General features: G+C 39.5%; 1 protein-coding gene across 11 annotated transcripts in view; it reads left to right on the top strand.

Annotated features, from left to right (window-relative positions):
- The window catches only part of MED12L (mediator complex subunit 12L), a 327,766-nt gene that overhangs the window by 252,989 nt on the left and 61,101 nt on the right, over positions 1-13,676 (top strand). For 10 of the 11 annotated variants that reach the window (XM_058550842.1, XM_058550826.1, XM_058550786.1 and 7 more), the window contains 3 exons: positions 1,003-1,134; positions 5,345-5,572; positions 13,417-13,558. In XM_058550842.1, the coding sequence (XP_058406825.1) occupies positions 1,003-1,134; positions 5,345-5,572; positions 13,417-13,558 (502 nt within the window). The remainder of the gene's footprint in view (positions 1-1,002; positions 1,135-5,344; positions 5,573-13,416; positions 13,559-13,676) is intronic. The other variant, XM_058550768.1, reaches the window with a different exon arrangement.

Raw genomic sequence — 13,676 nt, 5'->3', positions numbered from 1 at the left:
CTCTGAATAGTGCAGAGAGCTCTGCACTGGGAGTCTGGAGACCTGAGCTCTCCTCTTGGATCTGATATGAACCAGCTCTTAGCCTGTGTCAAGTTGCTTCACCTTGCTGAACCTTAGAGCCTTCTTTGTAAAATGAGGAAGATGAATCAGATGATTTCTAAAGCCCTTTGCAGCTTTAAAAATCTGAATCATCCGTGACACTATTGCAGTAGTGTTAGAAGAATACAAGATGGTAGTGGAATTAGACTCCCATATAGATGGATGGACCACTTGTGTTTACTTCTGTGTTGTCTGAACCTCTGTGTTGTATGAACTATGGCCAAAGAGGCCAACATTCTGATTTGGGGAAAATGGCACAGAACTGGAGTAGTAATAGTGCTTCTGAACTGAAGGACTTGTAGAGAATGTTACTAAAAAGAAGGGGCTCTAATTCTTACATAAGATAAACTAAAATAAATCTGTTTCTAGTTTGAATAAACAAGAAGAATGTGACCTTAAACCAGGAATTCATCAAGTTCCTGCCAGAGCCAGCTTATGGTCTTGAAAATGGATTTCCCAGATTTACTGTTTTAAAGAATTACTTGTTTGCAAAGGAGTGGATTTGAGGATCTTTGCAAACTCTCTGCATTTGTGAATCTTTTTTACTGAAGGGAGGTTCTCTCCTTAGCTTTCCTTTTGTGTTCTAGTCACAGCAACTTAACTGACAGATTTCTCCATACATGCCTTTAGTATGGAGGAATTTCTTTCGTTTCTTCTGTTTCTCGTTGTTAATGGCATTTCTGAAGTTTTTTTTCTTTTAATATCTAGTATTTCAGTATCATAATAGAAAACTGATATTTTATTCAATTATTTACTATTGCTATAATGATTCGTGTCAACAATCTGATATCTTTTTTCTTACCCAAGTTATAAAGGGATGTATTCTCACTCTAAAAGATTGAAACAGTAACATACGTATTAGCAAAATGTGTGTCTCGTTTCTTCCCGTGTCGTTCTCCCTAGGTTGTGTGGCGTGGTAAAGCATGTCGTGAACCCCTCAGAATGTTCTTCCCCTGAAAGATGCATCTTAGCCTACCTCTATGACCTCTACGTGTCCTGTAGCCACCTCAGAAGTAAATTTGGAGACCTCTTCAGGTGGGTAGAAGAAAATCAAAGTGACAGAAATAGGATTATGCTTGTATTTGTTACGGACTCAACCAACATTGTCATCCTTTTCAATAATGAAAGTTAGTCACAATACGTCTGCCAGAATTCATACTGAGTTACCTTTCATTGTAGCTATAACCTCCTGTTACAAATTACTATGCGTCTCTAGCTATGATTGCAGTTTCGAGATAAACTTGAGAGAAAACAGCCTACATTTTGCACGTGCTGTCCCCTCACTTGGAGCGTTGCTTCCGTCTGTGACTGACTTTCTCGCTTCATTCGCTTCTCTGCTCCCTTGACCGTCCTGTTTCCAGTAGCGTCCCCTATCCCTGTCCTTCTCTGCATCTTAGCACTTGCCACCCCCACACCTAGACAGGTGCGGGAAAATACATACTTATTCAATGTTATTTTGAGGAAATTTAGATTATGAGTTGTAGGTTGTGAGAAAGAAGGAGATGGTAATAGCTGGCAAAATAAATTTGGAATCTAGAAGGAGGTAAGGAAAGAACGCTCAGTTGCGGTTGTCTTGGCTCTCTCATATGTTGCCTCCAGCTTGTCTGTCAAGTCTGTGAGCTCGACCTTTGAGGTATATCTAGGATCTGACTGCTCTTCACTGCTCTGTCTCTGCCTCCATGGTCATCTCTTGGTGGGAACATTGTAGAGCCTCCTGACCGGTTTCCCTGCCTGCACCCTGACTCTCCTGAGCATATTATTAACATATCCACTGAAGTCATCCTTTTACAACAAGGGTAACTTGAAGTGTTCATATGGCTTCTCGTCTACTGAGAATAAATTTCAAAGTCTGTACGTAGCCTTCAGGATCTGCTGGATCCGATTTTCTCTTCCACATCTTTCTCTGTTACCTCCATCCTTACTAAGGAGGTCTCCTTACTCGTCTCCAATCACCTAAGCACACTCCCGTCTTGGGGCTTTTGCTAAGCACACCTAGTGCTTCCCCAGTGACTTGCATGCTCACTCCCACGGTTCATTCACACCCTACACCTCCCTAAGCCCCGGTTTAAATAGCACCCCTCCTCCATGCTGTCTGTCATTCTCTGACCCTTTGCACTTGCTCCCCCGGTACATTATAGATTTATTTATGGTCTGGATCCTTCCTAGAACATAAGCTTCACGAAAGCAGACACTTTTCCTATTTTCTTCACTGCTGTATCCCAGTACCTTGAAGAGTATCTAGCTCATAGCAGACACTGCAAAAAATCTGTTGGATGAAAGATACATACCAAAAAAAAAAATCATGATATTTTTAGTAGTATTGATAGGGAAAAAATGTGAAAGTATGTCTTCATGAAATGAGTTAGATTTCAAAATAATCCATTTTAGAGCATTTGAGTGAGTCGTAGGAAACATCGCTCCCCAGAAATGATGTAATAATAATAATACCTAGTACTCTTCGTTGGCAGAGAGCTTTCAGTTTCAGTCTAGGGTTCAGAGAACTTTCTCATAAGTGATTTGGTCATTGTAACAGCCCTGTGTTTTACAGTCTACTTCCCAAGACAGCCCCAACAGGCTGTCAGCCCCTGATGCTCCTGCAGGGTAGTGCAAGCATGCTAATGAGTTAATGCAAGTCGTGTGCACCAGGTGTGTGGGGGTTAGGAGGCCGAGGGCGGACTGCAGGGCTGCTTAGGGTCGTCGCGGCGGTGCCTCGCAGGAGCGGCGCTGTCTCAAGTTCCCGCTATTAAATAGCTTTAGTAATGGGACCGGAAGCACCACCTATAAAGTCGTGTAAGAGGAGTATTTGGGGGAAATAGAGCACTAATCACGTCTACCACTGGTGGCGCTGCTGCTCCCTGTGCACCAAGCACTGTGCTGGGTTATTTCCATCACGATCTTTCATCCCGCTAACAACCCCAGGAAGTAGAAATGACTTTTCCTATCAGCAAACGATTGTGCCTCATCAAAAGTTAATAAACGGTGAGCCTTAGATTTGAGCATAAGTCATTTTGGCCTCAAGTGTGTGTTGCTTTCATGACTCTGTCGGGTTTTCTGACACATGTAATTTCAGAAGGAAGAGGTCTGAGTTGTTTCCTTAATTCCACGTATGCCTGTGACAGAGAGTGGTAGAATTGGAGAGGGACCTAGATGTCAGCGAACTTTCTATTAAAACATAGAAGCTCATTTGGAAAGAGGATAATAAATGAAACAGGAAGCCTAGACACGAAGGTCAAGGAGACTTCACAGTGAGCCACAGAGCCCAGAGAAATGATGCCATTGAGGTGGGAGAGTCGACTTGAGAGACGTCTCTATCCTGATGGAAAGTGGGGGCTGAATCTTATAAAGCTTAAGAAAGAAAAGCACAATTCTTTTGTTTTCTAAAGACAGACATGTATAGATGGGTAGAATCAAGTAGGGAGTTGAAGAAAGGAAAGAAAAAGCTTTACGACCTGCAGCAGTCTGCTTTATTAAACACTTGGGGTGTTGGGAAGTGGAGGGAACCAGGGGTGTGGTGTCAGGGAGGGACCCAGCAGAGCAAAGTTTGTTGTCTTTCATTTTTAGTGAGAAAGTGAAACAAATTAAGAAGTATTGCTAAGTGAAAATGAAGGAAAAGTTGAGTAGGAAGTGTGGCAAGAGTGAGGACAGGAAAAAGGGAAATTTTAAAAGTGCTGGGGACTGTATAATGTCCATCATTTTCAACAAGTCATGACTGCAGACCACAAACTTGTGTCCTTAACTGACCACTGACAAGTTTTTACATGAGCTGTCTGCAGAGAAAGAGTGTAGGAGATTGTAGTCACTGCCATTTCGTGGATGGCTTTAGGCGTCTCTGTTGGACCAGCGCTGTTTGGCACTTAGATTTACTGGGGACAGCTTTTTTTCTTTTTCTTTTTCTTTTTTTGGTGAGGAAGATTCGCCCTGAGCTAACGTCCATGCCAGTCTCTTCCTCCGTTTGGTATGTGGGATGCTGCCACAGCATGGCTTGATGAGTGGTGCGTAGGTTAGCGCCCAGGCTCTGAACCTGTGAACTCTGGGCCGCCGAAGCGGAGCACATGAACGTAACCACTGCACCACTGGGCCGGCCCTAGGGGGACAGCTTTTTAAATATACATTTAGTACACCTCCAGTGAGACCCAGTAATCTTTATTTTAACATACACCCGAGAGGTGATTCTGAAGGAGGTCTGAAGCCACGTTTTGCTAAACGTTGAACTGAATGATCTCTGTTTTCTTAAAGCACTTGGCAGTGGCAACAGTGTAGGGTAAAGAGTCTGCATGCTTTCTCATTGTTGAGGAAGTCATTCCTGGCTACTATTTATGTAGGTGCATAACACCAGGAATTAAAAAGAAAAAAGCCATGTGTCACCTTAATCACAAATAAATTTGCTGCCAAAAACCTTAATGTAAAAGAAGAACACTTTCTGCTACATAAAAGAGCTCTTGAATAGAGAAGATGAATGTTGTTTATGGATTTATCGTCCACAGCAAGTAGGCAAGAATAGCCAAGTGTGTATGGAGTCTGAGCTTTGATCATCCCTCAGCCTCATCTGGGAAGCAGGATTGGAGCAGATACCCTCTGTTTCCCTTTATACTTCCAGTGTTCTATATCTCGGCCAGATGTAACTCACTGAAACATGAACTATTTTCACGTGATAGACCAGCCTCTTAAAAATCTCTTAACCCTGCTGCAAAACAGAACATGATAAATTTTAGGAACGACATCATAGTTTCTTTACTCACACTGAACGTGTGTGTTAGCCATATCCTCCTCCTGGAATGTAAGCTCCTGAAGACAGAGAACGAGCCTGTGTTTTTCACAGCTGTCGCACAGTGCCCACTGGAACTTGGCGGTGCACCTCCACTGGACACACTGCGCCTAGAGGAACAGTTTTGTGGGATGTACAATTAGGACTGAAACACCAAATTATTCCTGATGTGTAATCTGATCGCCCCATTTTTATTCTTAAGTAATAACACTTTATAGCTGCTCTTCAGACACAGTTGTTGGAAGCCTTGGTAAAATCTTTTATTTCTAGACCATGTAAAATGTAGAAAAGATTTAGAAAATAATTAAGATTAGTAACCAAATGTCTTTTTCTTGTTTTCTGCTTTCACCCATTCAGCAACTTTTTTTTTTTTTAAATATGTTACAGTTGCTGCCATTTAATCTGCCCTTAAATGAAATAACTTTCTAGTTATTCTAGTTTTTTTTTTTTTTTTTTTAACTCTTCTTCTTGTAACCTCAGTAGTGCCTGTTCAAAAGTTAAGCAAACCATATATAATAATGTGATGCCTGCAAATTCTAACTTGCGATGGGATCCGGACTTCATGATGGATTTTATTGAGAATCCTTCAGCCCGTAGCATCAACTACTCAATGCTGGGCAAGATCCTTAGTGACAATGCGGCCAATCGCTACAGCTTCGTCTGCAATACGCTCATGAATGTATGTATGGGCCATCAGGACGCTGGAAGGTGAGCTGAGTTACTCTGGAATTCATGATTAACCACAGAATTGTGGCCTTGGTGCTCCTTTGAAATGAATGTCTTTAGTAATTGCCTAGGCTGACATTTGGATGTTGTTTCCTTTTTTTTTTTTTTTCTATACTTTTATTGCTGACTTTACCTCTGCTCTATACTGTGATTTCCTTAACCTGAGACACAGTGCTTTCTGGCTTATTGCTCTGGCAGAAGATGCTTTATGTAAATCTATAAGTTATCAATCCATCCATCGTATATATTAAAAATATATATAACAAAAATACAAATAAAAAATTCTTATAATTTGAAAACACCATATTTAGGCCTATCTGAATTACATAGTTTCTTTAATTTTCTTGATGCCCTTAAAAAATGTAAATTTAGAGTGCCCTGGTGTATTTCAGAATGGTCCCTTGTCTCCTCCCACTGCCAGAAGCACAGTATGATTTTTCTCCAATATTTACTGTGAGAACTTGATTGAGCTCCTAGAGGTAAAACACACAAAAATGAGTGCAAGTTTCTGCTCAGTGATAATTTGGGACTGGTTGCAGGGTGACACCATTTTAACTTAAAAGTACAAGTCTCGGGGAGTTTGGAAGATGGCAGCATAGGAGGATCCTGAACTCACCTCCTCCCACAGACACTACAAATCTACAACTCCTTGTGGAACAGTTTCAGCTGAGAGAGACTTGGAAACTGGATAAAAAGAACCTCCACATCAAGGGACAACACAGACAGGGGTGGAAGAGGCAGAGAAACAGCCTCACTGAGGTAAAAACCACACTAGCCGCAGTGCTTCATGGCCGGGAGTGATCTCAAAGGTACAGAGCTTTTCTCAGAGGAGTGGGGATTCAAGCTCCACATTAGGCACCACAGGACAAGAGAGATGAGATCCCCTAATCCTGGCTTTGAAAACCAATGAGGAGTACACTCAGGAAAACTATAGAACTTCAGGGAAAGGAAAACCTAGTCTTGAAGAGCCCTCACGCAGACTCACTCAACCCGGAAACCAGCACAAAAATACCAGATAGAAAAGTACATAGTCCATTGGTAAAAGATACTCACTTATTAAGCTCAGATCGCATCTCGGAGAGGCAAGAGGTGGCTGGGCACATCCCTCAGGGACTGAGACACTGCTGGCAGTCATTATTGTGACCTAGGTCTGTTGTGTGACACAGACGCTGGAAGCCGCCATTGGAATCCTTTCTCTAGCCTGTTAGTGCAGGGATTTGCCATGCACACTAGAGCACTGGAGGTAATCCAGTGAAGCAAGGCAGCGGGCAGCCCGCTGGCCCTGCCCACGAGCAAGCCCACAGCTGACTTGAGCCCCTGGGCCTTGTAAACAGTCACACGGGGGATCTGCCCCACCTGTCAGTGCCTGAAACAGTTGTGCACTGCTGTGCCTTCAGCCTGACCCACCCATCAGCACTCCTGTGGCAGCTGTGCACCACAGGATTGCCTTGCCAGTTCTTTCCAGAGACCTGCCCCACTGAAAAGTGAGCTAGCAACAGCCGCTCTGTCCAGCTAGTCTCACCAGAAGCCTACTCCGTCCACCAATGCATTTGAGGCAGCTGAGCGCTGTAGGGCTGTGCAGCCAGCCACACAAGGAGCCTGGAGCAGTTGTGTGCCCCTGGGCCTAGCAACCAGCCACAGAGGGGGCCTGACTCTCTTACCAGCAAAACTACAGTAGTGGTGTGCTACCAGACCTCACAGCCATCTGTGCAAGGGGATTGCCCTACCCAATAATGTGCCCATAGGAATTGTATGTGGCTGGGCCTCACAACCAGCCAGCCTGGGGGCCAGCCCAGCCTAACCACATGCCCACAGCCATAGCAACGTCACCACAGCAAAAGGGCACACGGCCCACACAGAGGACATTGCTGGAACATTTGTCATGGATGATGAGAAGGGAACATGCTCCTAGGCTCCTTAAGACATCTCCTACATAAGACCACATTTCCAAGATTGGGAGACATAGTGGATCAACCTGATACATAGAAATAAACACAGGGAAATACGCAAAATGAGGAGACAAAGGAATATGTTCCAAATAAAAGAACAGGGCAAATCCTCAGAAAAAGAACTAAATGAAACAGAGATAAACAATCTCTCTGATGAAGAGTACAAACTAATAGTCGTAAGGATGCTCACTGAACTGGGGAGAAAAATAGATGAACATGGTGAAAACTTCAACAAAGAATTAGAAAGTATAAAAAGCAACCAATCAGAGCCAAAGAATACAATAATGGAAGTGAAAAATTCACTAGAGGGAATTGACAGCAGAACAGATGACAAGAAGAACAGATCAGCAATCTGGATGAAAGAGTAGAGGAAATCACCCAAGCTGAAAAGAAAAAAGAATTAAAAAGAATGAAGACAGTCTAAGGGACCTCTGGGACAACATCAAGTTTACTAACATCCTCCTTATAGGTGTCCCAGAATGAGAAGAGAGAGACATAAGGACAGAGAACTTATTTTAATAAATAATAACTGAAAACTTCCCTTACCTGGGAAAGGAAACAAACATCCTTGTACAGGAAGCACACAGAGTACCAAGCAAGATGAATCCAAAAAAGTCCACACAAAGACAGATTATAATTAAAATATCAAGAATTAAAGATAAGGAGAGAATCCTAAAGGCTGCAAGAGAAAAGCAAAAAGTTACATACAAAGGAAACCACATAAGCAAAAAGTTACATACAAAGGAAACCCCTTAAGGCTATCAGCTGACTTGTCAGCAGAAACCTTAGAGGCTAGAAGGGCATGGAACAGTATACTCAAACTGCTGAAGGGAAAAAATCTACAACCAAGAATACTCTAGCCAGGGGCCAGCCCCGTGGCTTAGCAGTTAAGTGTGTGCACTCTGCTACTGGTGGCCTGGGTTTGGATCCCTGGCATGCACCAACGTGCTGCTTGTCTGGCCATGTTGAGGCCACGTCCCACATACAGCAACTAGAAGGATGTGCAACTGTGACATACAGCTATCTACTGGGGCTTTGGGGAGAAAAGGGGGAAAAAAAAAAAAGAATACTCTAGCCAGCAAGGTTATCATTCAGAAGGGAAGGAGAGGCAAAGAATTTTCCAAACAAGGAAAAACTAAAGGAGTTCTTTACCACTAAACTGGCCTTACAAGAAATGTTAAAGGGACTTATTTAAGTGGAAAAGTAAAGTCCACAAATAAGAATAAGAAAACTATCAAAGAAAAAATGTCACAGATAAAGGCAGATATACACTAATGGTAGTGGATCAAACACCTTAAAATCTAGTATGAAGGTCACAAGACAAAAGTACTAAAATAATCTATATCTATGATAAGAGGTTAAGGAATACACAAAAATAAAACAGGTAAAATATAATATCAAAAATGTAAAATGTGGAGGGAGAGAGTAAAATTGTAGGGCTTTTACTTAGAGTTTGAACTTAAGAGACCATCAACTTAATACAGATTGCTCTATATATAGATTGTTATTTATAAACCTCATGGTAACCACAAATCAAAAACCCTTAATAAATATGTAAAAAATAAGGAGAAGGGAACCCAAACATAACACTAAAGAAAGCCAACAAATCACAAGGGAAGAGAGCAAGAGAAGAAGAAAGAACAGAGAAGAACTACAAAAACCTCCAGGAAAAAGTAACAAAATGGCAATAGGTACATACTTATTAACAGTCACTTTAAATGTAAATGAACTAAATGCTCCAATCAAAAGACATAGGGTGGCTGACTGGATAAAAGACAATACTAATATTTATGCTGCATATAAGAGACACACTTCAGACCTAAAGACCCTTACAAATTGAAAGTGAAGGGATGGAAAAAGATATTCCACATAACATTTGTAAATATCTATACACCCTATGTAGGAACACCTAAATACATAAAGTAAATATTAACAGACATAAAAAGAGAATTTGACAGTAATACAGTAATAGTAGGAGACTTGAACACTCCACTTACATCAATGGATAGATCATCCAGACAGAAGATCAATACCTTAAATGACCCATTAGACCAGATGGATTTTATAGATATATTCAGAACATTCCATTCAAAAACTGCAGAATACACGTTTTTTTTTTAATGCACATGGAACATTCTCCACGACAGATCACATATTAGGCTACAAAAGAAGTCTTAATAAATTTAAGAATAATGAAATAATATCGAACATTTTTTCTGACCACAGCAATATGAAATTAGAAATCAACTACAAGAAAAAATCTAGAAAAGTGACAGCTATGTGGAGATTAAACAAAATGCTTCTGAACAGCTCTTGGGTAAATGAAGAAATCAAAGAAAAAATTAAAAAAATACATAGAGACAAATAAAAATGAAAATACAGTATAAAAAAATCTATGGGATACAGCAAAAGTGTTACTAAGAGGGAACTTTAGAGTAATACAGGCCTACTTGAAGAAACAAGAAAAATCTCAAACAATCTAATGTTACACCTAGAGGAACTAGAAAAAGAAGACCAATGAAGCCCAAAATCAGTAGAAGGAAGGAAATAATAAAAATCAGAGTGGAAATAAATGAAATAGAGACTAAAAAAACAATAGAAAAGATCAATGAAACTAAGAGCTGGTTCTTTGGAAAGATAGATAAAATTGACAAACCTTTGGCTGGACTCACCAAGAAGAAATGAAGGCTCACATAAATAGAATCAGAAGCAAAAGAGAAGAAATTATGACAGACACCACAGAAATACAAAGGCTTAAAAGAAAAAAATAGGAAAAGTTATTATGCCAACAAATTGGGCAATCTAGAAGAAATGGATAAATTCTTAGAATCTTACAACCTTCCAAAACTGAATCAAGAAGAAATAGAGACTCTGAATAGGCTGATCACTAGTAAGGAGATTGAAACAGTAATCACAAAGCTTTCAAAAAACCAAAGTCCAGGACCAGACAGCTTCCTCAGTGAATTCTACCAAACAATTCAAAGAAGGCTTAATACCTATCCTTCTCAAATTCTTCCAAAAAATTGAAGAGGAGAAGTTGCTTCCTAATTCATTCTATAAGACCAACATTATCCTGATACTATAAAACTAGAGAAGGACAACACAGACAAAGAAAATTACAAGCCCATTTCACTGATGAATGTAGATGCAAAAATCCTCAACAAAATATTGACAAATAGAATACAACGATACATTAAAGGGATCATACACCATGGTCAAGTGGGATTTATTGCAGGAATGCAAGGATGGTTTAACATCTGCAAATCAATCAATGTGATACACCACAGTAACAAAATGAAGAAGAAAAATCACATGATCATCTCAGATGCCAAAAAAGCATGCGACAAGATACAGCATCCATTTGTGATAAAAACTTTGAATGAAATGGGTATAGAAGGAAAGCACTTCAACTTAATAAAGGCCATATATGACAAACCGACAGCAAACATCATATTCAATGGTGAAAAACTGAAAGCTTTCCCTCTAAGAACAGAAGCAAGATAAGGATACCCACTTTTACCACTCTTATTGAACACAGTATTGGTTGTCCTAGCCAGAGCAGTTAGGCAAGAAAAAGAAATAAGAGGGATCCAAATTGTAAAGGAAGAAGTAAAACTGTTACTATTTACAGATGACATGATTTTATGTCTAGAAAACCATAAAGAATCCACCAAAAAACTATTAGAAATAATAAACGAATACTGGTAAATTGCAGCATACAAAATCAACATAAAAAATCAGTGGTGTGTCTATACACTAACAATGAACTAGTAGAAAGAGAAATTAAGAATACAATCCCATTTGCAATCACAACAAAAAGAATAAAATACCTAGGAATAAATTTAAGCAAGGAAGTGAAAGACCTGTATGCCGAAAACTATAAAACATTGTTTAAAGAAATTGAAGAAAACACAAAGAAATGGAAAGATATTCCATGTTTATGGATTGGAAGAATTAACATAGTTAAAATGTCCATACTTATAAAGCAATCTACAGATTCAATGCCATCTCTATCAAAGTCCCAATGACATTTTTCACAGAAATAGAACAAAGAATCCTAATCTTTATGTGGAAGAACAAAAGACCCCTCATAGCCAAAGCAATCCTAAGTTGGAGGTATCATACTCCCTGATTTCAAAATATACTACAGAGCTACAGTAATCAAAACAGCGTGATACTGGCAGAGAAACAGGCACACAGATCAATGGAACAGAATCAAGAGCCCAGAAATAAACCCACACATCTATGGACAGCTAATTTTTGACAAAGGAGCCAAGAACATACAATGGAGAAAGCAAATTCTCTTCAATAAATGGTATTGGGAACACTGGATAGCCATGGGCAAAAAAATGAAAGTAGACCATTGTCTTACACCATACAAAAAAATTAACTCTAAATGGATTAACGACTTGAGTGTAAGACCTGAAACCATAAAACTCCTAGAAGAGAACATAAGCACTACACTCTTTGACATTGGTCTTAGCAGTATCTTTTGAATATCATGTCTCCTCAGGCAAGGGAAAGAAAAGAGAAAATAAACAAATGGGAGTACATTAACCTAAAACACTTCTGCATGCAAAGAAAACCATCAACAAAATGAAAGAACAACCTAACAATTGGGAGAAGATATTTGCAAGTCATGTGTCTGATCAGCGGTTAATATCTAAAATATATAAAGAGCTCATACAACTCAACAACAACAATAACGATTAAAAAGTAGGCAAAGGACCTGAATAGACATTTTTCCAAAGAAGATATACGGATAGCCAACAGGCACATGAAAAGGTGTTCAATTCACTAATTATTAAGGAAACAAATCAAAACCATAATGAGATATCACCTCATGCCTGTCAGAATGGCTATTATTAAAAAGCAAAGAAATAACAAGTGTTGGAAAGAATGTGGAGAAAAGGAAACCCTCATACACTGCTGGTGGGAATGTAAACTCGTGTAGCCACTATGGAAAACAGTATAAAGATCCTTCAAAAAATTAAAAATAGAACTACCATTTGATCCAGCTATTCCACTTGTGGGTATTGATCCTAAGAAAGCAAAAATGCTAATTTGAGAAGATACGTGCATCCCTATATTCATTGCAGCATTATTCTCAAGAGCCAAGACTTGGAAACAACCTAAGTGCTCGTCAATAGATAGATGGATAAAGAAGATGTGGTATATATACACAATGGAATACTACTCAGCCATAAAAAAAAGGTGAAATCTTGCCATTTGCAACAACATGGGTGACCTTGAGGGTATTATGCTAAGAGAAATAAGTCAGATGGAGAGAGCCAAATACTGTGTGATTTCACTCAGATCTGGAAGAGTAAAAACAACAACAACAGCAACAAAACCCCATGGATATGGTGAAGAGATTGGTGGTTACCAGAGGGGAAGGGGGTTGGGAAGGGCGAAAGGGATAAAAGGGTCCATGGGTATGGTAACCGCTGGCAACTGGATTTTGGGTGGTGAACCTGATATAGTCTATACAGAAATTGAAATGTAATCACGTACACCTGAAATTTATATAATATTATAAACCAGTGTTTCCTCAATAAAGAATTAATTGAGTTTTTAAAAGAATGTAAATTTATAGGTCAGATTTGTTCACAGAATTAAAAATATGGTAACTGACATCTGTGCTGATTATTGGTTCTTGCTCAACAGGATTAAATATTAGAAAACATTTGAAGGCATTTGCTTTTGTCTTCCGTTCCAGATCTACTAGGTTATTTGACTAATGGGTATTTGTTATATCCTTGAATATAAGAAATGAATGACTTGTTTGATGGTCGTGAAATATGTGCTGATTAAGCATATCACATGTGAGTATTTCCCTTTTTTTACTTTCTACTATATTCTTTTTCTTCTTTCTAGGATTAATGACATAGCCAATTTCTCCTCCGAGCTGACAGCTTGCTGCACTGTTCTTAGTTCAGAATGGCTGGGAGTTCTGAAGGCCCTTTGTTGTTCTTCAAATCACGTGTGGGGGTTTAATGATGTACTTTGCACTGTAGATGTAAGTTTTCTTTTTCATTTAAAAACTCAACTGTGCAATTAAATATTTAGTTAGTGAGTAATTTTTTTTAAATTAACTCAACCCTTAACTGTTGTAAAAGATTTTTTCTTTCTCTCTC

Source organism: Diceros bicornis, chromosome 2 (assembly GCF_020826845.1).
Source record: "Diceros bicornis minor isolate mBicDic1 chromosome 2, mDicBic1.mat.cur, whole genome shotgun sequence".
In the NCBI taxonomy this organism is placed as follows: domain Eukaryota; kingdom Metazoa; phylum Chordata; class Mammalia; order Perissodactyla; family Rhinocerotidae; genus Diceros; species Diceros bicornis.
The sequence above is the reverse complement of the archived record's forward strand: the minus strand, read 5'-3'. Positions and strand labels throughout refer to the sequence as shown.